This window comes from Betta splendens, chromosome 11 (genome assembly GCF_900634795.4).
Source record: "Betta splendens chromosome 11, fBetSpl5.4, whole genome shotgun sequence".
Classification (NCBI taxonomy): Eukaryota; Metazoa; Chordata; class Actinopteri; order Anabantiformes; family Osphronemidae; genus Betta; species Betta splendens.
Genome location: NC_040891.2, coordinates 11,645,799 through 11,656,723, shown reverse-complemented (window position 1 = coordinate 11,656,723; position 10,925 = coordinate 11,645,799). Strand labels below are relative to the sequence as shown.

Genomic DNA, 10,925 nt, shown 5'->3' with positions numbered 1-10,925 from the left:
TAAAAACAGCTGCTCCAGACTACTATGGCAAAATGTGGGCTATAAAATTATTGGCTTATTCATTAATTATGTTCAAATTGTATCGTAGTTGTCGTAGATAATGAGGTTTAGAAGGTTTACAAACGGCGTTGACCTCACAAACATGGCCGCCACTATCGTCACATCCGGCCCGTGCTCAAAGGAACTGTCGATATGAAGCCGTCGCTTCCGGTAAAGCCTCCTTTTCGGCAGCGGCTCTTTCCTCGCCAACATGCCAGTGAGTATGCACAGGCCGCTGTAAACGCACATTTGTGCCATTTAGGCGCGTTCAGAGTCGCCAAAGGAGCATCCTACCGTCATACAAGGAGGCTGCGAGTGTAGCGATGCCGGTTTTAAGGGCTTTCGACGAGTTTTGGTCCCAGTTTTACACATAATCTTGATCATCTGAGCGCATTGCGAGCTCGTTGTGACACAAGATGGCTGCGCACACGGCGCAAACATGGAGCCAGCTAAACGGAGGCTTTAGATCGCAGCCTTTGTAACACTATTGTATTTCTATTATTGCTATAATTTGTACTTCCTGATCAATATTGGTCAAATATTCGAAGAAATGTCCGCGACTGATCAAACTGCGTAGCCTGCGTTTGCTAATGGACTTAATGTAGGCCAGTGTGGAGCCTGAACGCAGCCCCTGTTCCGTTAGCAGAGCAGAACAATGCTAATTAGTTAGCCGGAGTTATTAGTCATCGAAATATACACTTCAATAATCACAATCCAGTGTTTTCTTTGGATGTCTGAATGTGTGTAATCGTTAATAATAGCGATTATTTCGAAGATCTTTTTTTCATTTCTTGTATTTAATTGTCCCCTTTTTATTGTTCAATGCAGCTCGCAAAAGACTTGTTGCACCCATCCCCTGAGGAGGAGAAGAGGAGACACAAGAAGAAGCGTCTAGTTCAAAGTCCTAACTCTTACTTTATGGATGTGAAATGTCCAGGTACCGGCCCGATCAGAGCGACGATGCGGCCCCACGTCTTGAACGGGGCTTGATTGGGTTCACTGGTTTTAACTGGCGTCTCTTCTTTCATACAGGATGCTACAAGATCACGACGGTGTTCAGCCACGCTCAGACAGTCGTGCTGTGTGTGGGCTGTTCGACAGTCCTCTGTCAGCCCACTGGAGGCAAAGCCCGTCTCACAGAGGGTCAGTATGGTCCTGCAGTGTGACTGCAGTTGAATGGTAGCGCCCTGGTTCTCCCACAGAGCACCCATTCATTTCTCTTAGGAAGTCTTGTGCTGTGCATAATTTCTGCATGATTCTATACAAATGAGAACTTTTAAAATCTGTTTCATCAAACTGAAGACTAGAAAAAAATAGTACTAGCAGTTTCACCTACATGAGTAACCAACTAATAAATGGAAAAAAGTCTAGATATATTAAAGTATAATTCTTCATGTAGCTGTTATAAGCTACTGTAGTTTAGGATTTTCATTGATAAGTCAGCAAACAGTTCAGGAATCGTGTAGACGTAGTCCTAGTAGTTTAAATTTGTTTATCATGTTGCCGCAAGTGAAAAATTTAAGTTTTTGAGGGAACCACTTTAGATTTGAAGGGAACCACGTATGTCTTTGAGGCAGGCTTTTGGGGAGACTCATTCTCCAGCAGAACATGTCAGTGCTCTCTAAGAGTGTAGTTACCACATATGACACTTTTTCCAACTCTGCACAGACCAGATGTAAATGTCGTGTATATGCTCCCAACACAGACTGAAATTGTACACGCTGCACTGTTGAGCGACTGGACTTCCTGTGCTGTAGTTGTCCAATCTCAAACCAGTGCCAGATTGACCTCAGTTTGCAGAAGGTTGAGACCAGTGGCTCCCACCTTTCGAAGGCTGAGAACAAACATTTGTCCCGGCTGCTGCTGTGGTTTAATCCCCCTGAATGTCTTGTCCTGCGTTTTCTTGTCAAAGCTGTCGTGTCCTGTTTGAACATGATTCTGCAGGATTTCTGTGCTGAGGCTGTGATGTCATCAGCGCTGTGTCATTGTGTCCTGGCAGGGTGCTCATTCAGGAGGAAGCAACATTAGCTGTTTCTCCAGGAGGTGAAGTGGAGAGGAGGGAATGGACCGGTTGATGTCAGCGTCTTGGCCCAGTGGTCTGGTCCGAAAGCGAAGCAGAACCCGAGGATGAACTCGACAGCAGATGGATTTCCACTTTCCATGCTGACCGATCGGTTGTTGCTGAAATCCACCCTCCAACCCTGTCTCTCTAAATAAAATGTTGTTTTGGCTAAAACAGAGATTCACGTGTGGTTTCTATCAGCAAGGCTTTTCCTTTTTGAAAGTTGTAGGTGTTTAGGTGTTTTTGTAAATTACAGTACCACCATTTACTAAAGTGTTTTATTACATAATCAAAATCTTCACAGGGTTCTTTTGGTTTGAGTTCTACGTTACAGCTGTGACAGACAAAGATCACTTTGCCAGTTACAGCTTGAGGTCTATAAAGCATTACAAAGTGGTCACTTCTCCACTGCAGTTTACTGTAACATGAGGATCAGATCATTTACCCCAAACACAGATAATTAATATTTGCATGGAAACGACAAACCGTTCAGCGTGTTTCATTAATAGCATTAGTTGAACTTCAGCTTGTGTTTGTCACCTGCGTAGCACGAACAGATGACTCATGTTTGTTCATCTACTTGCACAAACGAATGTTCTGAGAAACTCAAGCGGCACATTGCTGTGACTGGAAATCAGAACAACACGCTGACGTGAAATATGAGACAACATATTTGAGTGGAGGGAATTTACGTCGTTGGAACAGTTGCAGGCTGTTTTCTCTCAACTAATCAATGCAGCTATTGATAAAAGTTCAGGTTGCTCTTGTCCAGTTATTTCAGGAAATGTGCAAAAATCCATTGCAAGAGTTGAATTATGACTAATTTCTACATTTTTGTTTTACAGTATTTGTGCTACAATGCACTATTCTTACGGTTTTACATAATTCTGTACAGCCTTCCCAGTTTTATCAACTCCCATGTCCACTATTAGAAAAGCGTCCCAACGTGATCAGTTCACTGCATCCAAAGCAGTGCAGGTCCCCGGAGCGCCTCGGGGCAGGTTGCATGGAGTCCTGTGGGCCTCCTCCGCCTCTCTCTACCTGTCGCCCCCGCTCATGCCCGCAGTCTCTGACTTCACCTCCCTTTCCCTGAGCAGGTGGCGGATGGAGGAGTTCTGCGTGGACAGGGTGCTGGACAGGAGCGGCATCAGGCTGCGGAAGCCCTCCCTCAGCTCCTCCACGTGCTTCTCCAGGCTGTGGATGTGTGTGTCCAGCTCGGCCCTGCATCCCTGCACCTCCGCCAGCGTGTCGTACATCAGGCTCTGCATCTGCGTTAGTGAAGTCAAAAAAGCGAGCGGGAACGTTTGATGTTTACTCTTCTGGCTTTGTCACACGGCGGAGCGTGGAACGGCTCTTGGCCCACTCACCTTGCAAAGATCCACTAAGGTGTTCCCCTGATCTGCCAGTATCCTCTTCTCCATCTTCACACGTCGCAGCCTGCAGGTCAGATGGATTTAGTTTGAGATGCATCATTGTTGGTGATAAAGAAGTCATGAGAGAAACATGCAGGGGCTCAGTTCAAGATTTTAATAGTAACTTTGAGACAGTATGTGAAAAATGTCAACCTGTCCACATATATGTTGTAACATACATAAAACCATGTATTTAAAATGGTGTTTGGATGAGAATCAGTGACTTCAGGAAGGGTAAATATTGGACTAATGCCTCTTTCTCTTAAATCAGCCGACGGCCCTGACTAAACACACACTGAAGCTCAACGCCACAGAACTGCAGGCTGCTCCGCTCCGCTGTGGCTGCGAGCGTTGACTCACTGGTGAATGGCCAGAAGCAGCTTCCTCTGGTGCATGCGGACCCTGGTGTGGTCTCTCTCCCTTGACAGCTTAGTGTGTTTGTAGATCAGCCAAGTCTCCCTCAGCACATTCGCTGCAGAGATTTTTATCTAGTGAAAGAACGCAGAAAATCACCGGAGAGTCATTTATGTTTATGCACATAACCTGGAGAACTGTTATTTACTGCACAGTGAGGAGCACCATAATGTAATACCGTACACACCGTAATGTACAACCGCCATTTGTCTTATTTGCAGCTTTTACATGAGGTTTTCGCTAAAGAGGAGAGCCAATTCTTAGAGTTGAGATGAAGGAGATGCTGGTATTTACCCTCTTGGAGATGTGGGAGTCCATCATGAAGTTGTGAACGTGCTTCTCTGCTCTGGTTAACTCCAGCTTCCTGGCAACGACTGCCACCACCAGCACCGTGCATCCCGCTCCCTGCGACAAGCAGCACGACGTGAGTCCCGCTGGTTTTTCATGTGGCGTCTGAGCGCCAGTACGGGTGCTTACCATGATCCCAGTGAGGAGGCAGATGCTGCGGCCACAGTACGTGTGAGGGACCACGTCTCCGTAACCGATGGACAGGAACGTGACGGAGACCATCCACAAGGCCTCCATGTAGTTGCTACTGAGGTCTCTGTAGTTGTGGTGTCTGGAGGAATGAACATGAGCCTCATTTAATCATAAATTTAGCTTTTTTGAGCCCGTACTGGCGTCGTGGCCTCGTACCTCTCGCAGACGTGTAAGCCCCACGCCGCTACAATCCACAGAGACACGCTGAAGATCATCAGCACCGTGCCGGGGTACGTGGTCATCAGGGTTTTGCCCACAAAGCGGGTGTTGAAGTGGATCTGCAGATCACAAAGGGGACCCATTACGTCAGCGGTCCACAGGAGCCATGTGCTTAGCCAGACTATTTAGGAGAGCACCTGTCAGATTACCATTACGTAACACAGAGGAGATGAGGGATAAGGAAGTTGTTCTCAATCTGGCTTGATACATGGATAGTAGGTTTGGCGTTGCAGAGGGGAAACAGAGGTCGCTCTCGTCACTAAACAGCGCTAATGAGGCGGGGGATTAGCAGAAAGCAGACAAGCAGAGGAGAGCGTGTCAAAGCACGGGGGTTCATGGGAGCGAAACTGTGATAGTCACACCTCAATGGTCACACGTCTAGAGACCTCTCGGCCCACCTACACATAAAACATAAAGAGATGCGCATGAAAGTGTTGATCTCATCACAGTTCTATCCAAAGCCAGATTCTGAGGGGGTGGGGGGGGGCCCGCGGGCGATCGCCCACCTTATTGAGCGCCCCGATGCTGCGGGATGCGGTGTCGGTGAAGAGGCGGCTGTGCAGCATCATGGCCCGGCCCAGCAGGTAGAGCCGCAGGAACATGGGCAGCGCCAGCACGATCTCCAGCTCGGTCTCCGACAGCGTGAGGCGGGCGGCGGTCTGCTGGAAGTACGCCACCAGGCCCACCGGGTACGGGTGGATGGCCACGGCCGCCAGCTCCAGCGCTATGAGCAGCACGCGGTCCGTCGTCATGGCGATGCGCCAGTCCTCGGCGCCGATGTCGTGCACGTAGAGCTGCAGGAGAGTGAAAGGTGAAAGGAGGCCCCAGCGGAGGAACGGAGGAGCCAGGGCCACGGATGTGACACAGCACCAGCAGAGAGCGTTACCTGCACCTCGCAGCAGTGATACGCCACGATGAGGCCGAGCAGCAGCAGCGTGGACGCGCTGATCACCGACTTCAGCGCCAGCGAGTAGACGGAGCTCTGTGTGAGACAGAGAGGCGTGAGGCGACCGCCACGCGCCCCGACCCCCCCCAACAACGCCCGCGCTGACCTTGCTGTACACGCTCCACGACAGCTCCGTCTCCATCACCATCATCACCACGCCGAAGATCCCCAGCGCCAGCGCGCAGTCGTTGAGCCGCTGCCGCCGCAGGAACAGCGCCCTGCGGTGGAGCAGCCGCCACCCGATGTTGTGCGTCTTCCAGTAGCGGTCGTCCTTGGCGCTCAGCTTGCGCTTGGGACTGGCCGGCGGCGTGGCGCCGGGGCTCGGGCCGGGGCACTCGGCGCCGGGCAGCAGGCCCTTGCCCTCGGCCGGGTCCGGGCGGTACTCGGCGTGCGGCGGGCCGTCGTCGTCCTTGCTGGTGATGATGATCTCCGGCAGCGTCTGCCGGTCGTGCATCTCCAGGGAGACGTTGCGGCGACCTCTGCCCTCCACGTCCTTGAAGTCCAGGTGCGAGCGGCAGGGGCCCTTGAAGGGCGAGCCGCAGGGCGTGATGGGGATGTCGGTGAAGGAGGTCACCTTCTCCTGGAGCCTGTGGGCCGCTTTGGCCTTGCACTGGTGGTTGCGCTCCTTCTGGGCCGGATTCTGCCCCCTCCCCCCCGCCCGCTTCTCCCCCTTCTTGTCTTTGCCCTTGGCCTTGTCGGCCCTCTTGCTGCAGCGGGGCGACGGCGTGACGTACAGGTGGCCGTTGTACAGCGGGGTGGTGGCCATGGCCTGGGTCCTGTCCAGCCACACGCTGTGGTCCAGGGACGTCTGGACGCTGTGGTGGATGCCGCACTGGGGCGCGCAGGCCTGCGGCGGCGGGACCATCCTGGGCGGCAGGAGGGGGCGCTGGTCCTCCACCTCGTCGCCGTCCATCCCCGACAGGTTCATGGAGGGCGAGTGCTCCATGGCGTGGGGGTTCAAAGGGGACGATTCACAGAATCTTGGAGACCGACAGACAAACAGACGTTAGCGAAACAGGCCAAAACCACACGTGAAGGAACTCAGCAGCTGTTTGCTTTTACCTGTTAGATTTGCTTGTATTCATTTTGCTTTCTGTCTGTAATGTGCTTTTAAAAGACGATGTTTTGAGTTTTGAACATCTGGAAAGCAGCAAAACCACATTTTACAGTAATATGTCCAGTTAAACAATGTTTGTTTCAGGATTTATTTCTTATAATAATCAGTCATTTACTCCTCTGGCCTCTCGTTGCATCTCCTACCTTCCAGCCTCCAGGCCTTCACTGTTTTATGGCGTTTTAGGATTCAATCTTCCTATGGTCTTGAAGGTCACGTCCGGCTGAATCACAGAGACGTCGTCCACGTAAAATCCCGTTGCAACTTCCATAAGGACTCCGATGCGTCGCCACCGTTGGGGAAAGTGTCAGCATTAAAGCTTTGCAGTTAAAAACGGACGAAGCCGCAAACGGCAGTGAGCTCCAGGGAGGTCAGGTCAAAAACACTCCACACAGCGTCACTGGGATCAACGGGACGTGAGGACTTTCCAGCAACCCATGAGCAGCGTACGCCCTGAGCTTGAAGAAGCAGACACGACGATATTCCGTGGATTCCCTTTACATTTTAGGCGTTTATTCCCACCGCTGGCCCTGTTTCCTGCTGCAGCCGTCCGCCATCAGGGCGTCTTTCTTAAAGCTGGAGGGGCTTAATGAGCGCAAAGACTCTAAGTTGCAGATGTTACATGGAGCAAAGGCAAAGAATGAGTCATCTGTCGGGGTTGTTTTAGCCGGGATTGGCAGATTTTCCCCTCCCTGCGTGTGCACGTTGGTGTGTGTGTGTGTGTGTGTGTGTGTGTGTGTGTGTGTGTGTGCGTGTGTGTGTCTATACGTTGGTGTCATAAAGCAGCTCCAAATGTAGGAAATGCTCCATCACTTTCTATTTGCAATTCCAAAAACTGGTACAATTATTGTTGTGGTGGAAATCCAAATCCAAATGGACTATACCAAGTTTTTTTCATTTCTAAATCAATCTAATCTTCAAAAAAATAAAAGTAAAATCTGTTCTCAGTATCAATTCAGCAGCTTAGCACCGCAGATTAATCAAGAGAGGCATCGAGCTGATACTTATGAGCTTATGAAATATCAAATATGCCACCCCACAATCAAACAATATGCACAGAGCAGGGCGCAGTATTAAGCTTTAAAGTCATAACAATGACATTCGGCATCATTTATTTATCTAAATCCTCGTGACAGATGGGTCTGAAGATAATAGAGTTCGCTCCAGATAGAAGGGCCCACGGAGCAAAGGGAGGGTTAGCATCCGGATAGTAGCGGGATGAAAAGCAGTATTATCTAATCTGGGGACAGCGTGTATTTAAAGACGGGCAGAGAGGACGGGAGCGCGCGTATGCGTGTGTGTGTGTGGGGGGGGGGGGGTGCCGGTGGAGCGCACCACGGTCACTTAGCGTGGTTTTTACCCCCTCAGACGTCCCTCCAGATGTAAAATAGATGAATTATGCTCCTGCTCGGAGACAGATGCTGCTGTCTGGGCGCGATGCTCCGCAGACAGGAAGCTGCCGGCGGCTGTCAGCTCCACGGCCGCGTGGACCGCGGCTGATAAACGCAGATGGCGTCTCACACTCCGGCACAGGACTCTTGCCGGGGTGGCTGATAAACACGGGCCACGAGCGCGCTTAAATTATGTTGTCATTTTAATAGCGGGATGCTGACAGGATATATGCACATCTGCAAGGCTTCAAATTAATTCAAGCCTTTAGCCGAGCGCTTGTAAATCCCGGCTGCTGTAGTGGGAGTGTGTGTGACTGTGTCAGTTCTGCTTCTGTGGCCGCTGGCCACCAGGCCTTCAATTAGTCTCCTATATTGCAAATCTTCCTCGGGCGGCTAAGAAAGTAGAATTAAACCGGGATATTCCCAATCCCCTAATTGCTGTGCCTGGTAAATGGCAAATCTGCTTCGTGCCCTGGACGTTATTGAGTTCATCTTGTGGTCAGGCTCTTAATTGCTTCTGTGTGATCTGCAGCGGAGCCTCAGTCAAAGGATAAACAAGCGCCGACCGGCGGCAGCGTCTCTGTCTGTGAGACGAGGAGACGCGGGGAAAATCACGGCTCCGTTGTTTGGATTAGTCAAAGGCTGCAATAAAAAAGCTTACAGGACGTCTGTGTAGCTCCCGGAAACATCAGCAGCTCAGTATTTTTAGCCAAGTTCAGCCGGAGGCACAAACGGCGCTAATCTGTGAAATATGGAGCTACAACCAGGAGACAGAGCGATTATCGCCGCTTAATTTAGCAAAAGTGGGAAAGAGCGTGCGCGGCTCAACCATCACTCACACACAGCACTAAGTGGAGACACGTGCATGTCTTCACAAGTCCATAAATAGATTTAAAATATTCAAGGCCTTTCATTGTTTTATTATGGTTTATGGCTTATTGAATTATTAAAAGCCTTATTTGTGCGCTAATAGTTATTTGGGGCTTCGTCGGAATGAATTACTGGAGGTGATGAGTCTGTGGTGCAGCTCAGAGGCAGCATTTGACCCACGGTGTCTGCGTTTGTGCCCGATGCACAGACTCCAGCCTCGATCCAGTCCTCGTGAAATTCCCCCCAAATGTTCCCTCCAGCCCCGTCATCCCCGCTGCGTTTGCACATTTTCCGTCATCCAGCCGCTCCACAGGTCGCTGTGACCGGACGGAACCGTCGATTCATCTACTCCACTCCATTCAAGACCAAAAAGGGCCACTCTGACAAATAAGACGTCACAGGCAAGTGGATGTATGTGCTGGCTTTGTCGATAACATCCTATTAAGTGGAGGGGACGTGTCAGCGGAGGAGAGGCCCTAATCCAATCAGCGGAGTAATTAAAAGCACACAGCACAGCAGCCCTGATGGCTGATGGTGGCATTCAGCACCGCGCTGTAATGCTGCCAGGTCAGAGCTGTGACCATCACTGCAGCTGCTCAACGAGATTTACAATCAGGACCCCAAGGAAGGGACTGCGCACGGTGAGCAAGGTGCTGCCCGCCGCTCCCACTGCGCTGCTCGCTAATTGGCTTCCTCCCACCGCCTTCTCGTCTCATTGACCCCACTTTCTGTTTCCCGGAGCCGCCATCGCTAACGCCGCCGCAGACGGTGGCGCTCGGGCGCGCGTGCAGTTGGACAGCGAGCCAGCAGATGTCACCCACGCCTCAGCGCCTCCGCAGCTGGGCTTTTATGAAGCCTGATGAATTACGCTTTTGGCTCCGTGTCACACTGGCGCTTGGTGCATAACAGCACAGGGAGCGCCTTTTCTTCAGCGGGGGTAATTGCAAAGTCAATTTTGCACACGTTTAAGCGTCGGTGTTGCAGGAATGCAGCAGCGGCGGCGGCGGCGGCGGCAACAGGATGCCGCTGCCGTCTGATGCCCTGGTGATCCATCACCGAGGCGCATCGTACGTCCTCGCTCCGCGCCTTTACCGGTGACTTAACCATCCTTCTTTCCGCCTCCGAGGGCCACTCTCCATCCTCTGTGTGCAGCTGAGCATGAATGCGCTCCGGGTGTGTGACAGCCCGCCTCGAACAGGGGTAATTCCGAAGGGCAGTAGAAGTAATAGGGCAATCTATTATACAGTCCAGCTCCTTCTTCCTCACCCCCCCCCCCCTCCTCTTTCAGGCTCCTGGTTTCTCGCAGCCTCTGCCTTTGCATCAGCATTTCGTGAGGACAAATGAGAAGTAGAGTTTAACTATGCACATTCCTGTTGCCCTCCTGCAGAGACCAGCACTTTCTCAATTAAACCGAAGTCCGGCTGATTCAAGGCTTCCCCCCTGCTGAGTGGGACAAACTCGCTGCCTCCCGGTCCGGCGGCGCGTGCGCGCAGCTCGTCATACGTGAGCGGCTGCCATTCATTTTGACGGGCGTCGCACTGTATCGCACGTTAATCACCCGTGACGCGCGCGAGGGGGATTTGTAAACTGGATGGAAGGTGTGAAACGAGAAGAAGGACGGCCTCGGCACCGGCAAAAGTTTTCTGTACTTAATAGTTATTGATGTGGATTAAAACAAACACAATGAAACCAAAAGGCTTAAATGTGCAGCCAATGGTTAGTGAAAACAGTTTCCTTCTTTCTTCCCTAATCAATTCTCCATTAACGTTAAGATCATTAAATTAATCTGCATCATCTCTCTCTCTCTCTCGTAACGAGGTCGACCCACGGTGACAGACCAATTAAAACCTCTCCTTCCTCCACCTCCGGCTTCATCTTCAAACCTTTGGCCCGATCGCTGACGTTTCTCTCCTGTGCT

General features: G+C 51.1%; 2 protein-coding genes and 1 non-coding gene across 3 annotated transcripts; 2 read left to right on the top strand and 1 right to left on the bottom strand.

Annotated features, from left to right (window-relative positions):
* Positions 1–121: 121 nt before the first annotated feature.
* rps27.1 (ribosomal protein S27, isoform 1) lies at positions 122–2,279 on the top strand. The gene is made up of 4 exons (XM_029167631.3): positions 122–256; positions 868–976; positions 1,072–1,182; positions 2,039–2,279. Exons 1-4 carry the CDS (start codon positions 251–253, stop codon positions 2,065–2,067), a joined length of 255 nt encoding a protein of 84 aa, XP_029023464.1. The 5' UTR covers positions 122–250; the 3' UTR covers positions 2,068–2,279.
* LOC114866328 (small nucleolar RNA SNORA35) lies at positions 1,761–1,885 on the top strand. The gene has a single exon (XR_003787687.1). It is a non-coding gene; the product is annotated as a small nucleolar RNA SNORA35 (small nucleolar RNA).
* Positions 2,280–2,366: 87 nt separating the features above from the next.
* On the bottom strand, positions 2,367–10,909 carry LOC114865404 (small conductance calcium-activated potassium channel protein 1-like). The gene is made up of 11 exons (XM_029166512.3): positions 6,893–10,909; positions 6,695–6,772; positions 5,739–6,612; positions 5,573–5,668; positions 5,193–5,480; positions 4,624–4,745; positions 4,405–4,546; positions 4,222–4,332; positions 3,874–4,001; positions 3,469–3,538; positions 2,367–3,369 (listed from the first exon to the last, which is right to left on the bottom strand). The coding sequence occupies exons 2-11, from the start codon at positions 6,715–6,717 to the stop codon at positions 3,139–3,141; spliced, it is 2,085 nt and encodes a 694-aa protein (XP_029022345.1). The 5' UTR covers positions 6,718–6,772; positions 6,893–10,909; the 3' UTR covers positions 2,367–3,138.
* Positions 10,910–10,925: the final 16 nt, after the last annotated feature.

What these genes read in the sequence shown, in the direction of transcription:
- LOC114865404 (XM_029166512.3), bottom strand. Translation starts at nt 6,717, where the DNA reads ATGAATACAAGCAAATCTAACAG. An exon ending in CGTGGAGCGTGTACAGCAAG is followed by an intron (nt 5,669 to 5,738) that starts GTCAGCGCGGGC and finishes TGTCTCACACAG; the next exon opens with AGCTCCGTCTACTCGCTGGC. An exon ending in GCATCGGGGCGCTCAATAAG is followed by an intron (nt 4,746 to 5,192) that starts GTGGGCGATCGC and finishes TGTGATCTGCAG; the next exon opens with ATCCACTTCAACACCCGCTT.
- rps27.1 (XM_029167631.3), top strand. An exon ending in TATGGATGTGAAATGTCCAG is followed by an intron (nt 977 to 1,071) that starts GTACCGGCCCGA and finishes TCTTTCATACAG; the next exon opens with GATGCTACAAGATCACGACG. An exon ending in CAAAGCCCGTCTCACAGAGG is followed by an intron (nt 1,183 to 2,038) that starts GTCAGTATGGTC and finishes GTGTCCTGGCAG; the next exon opens with GGTGCTCATTCAGGAGGAAG.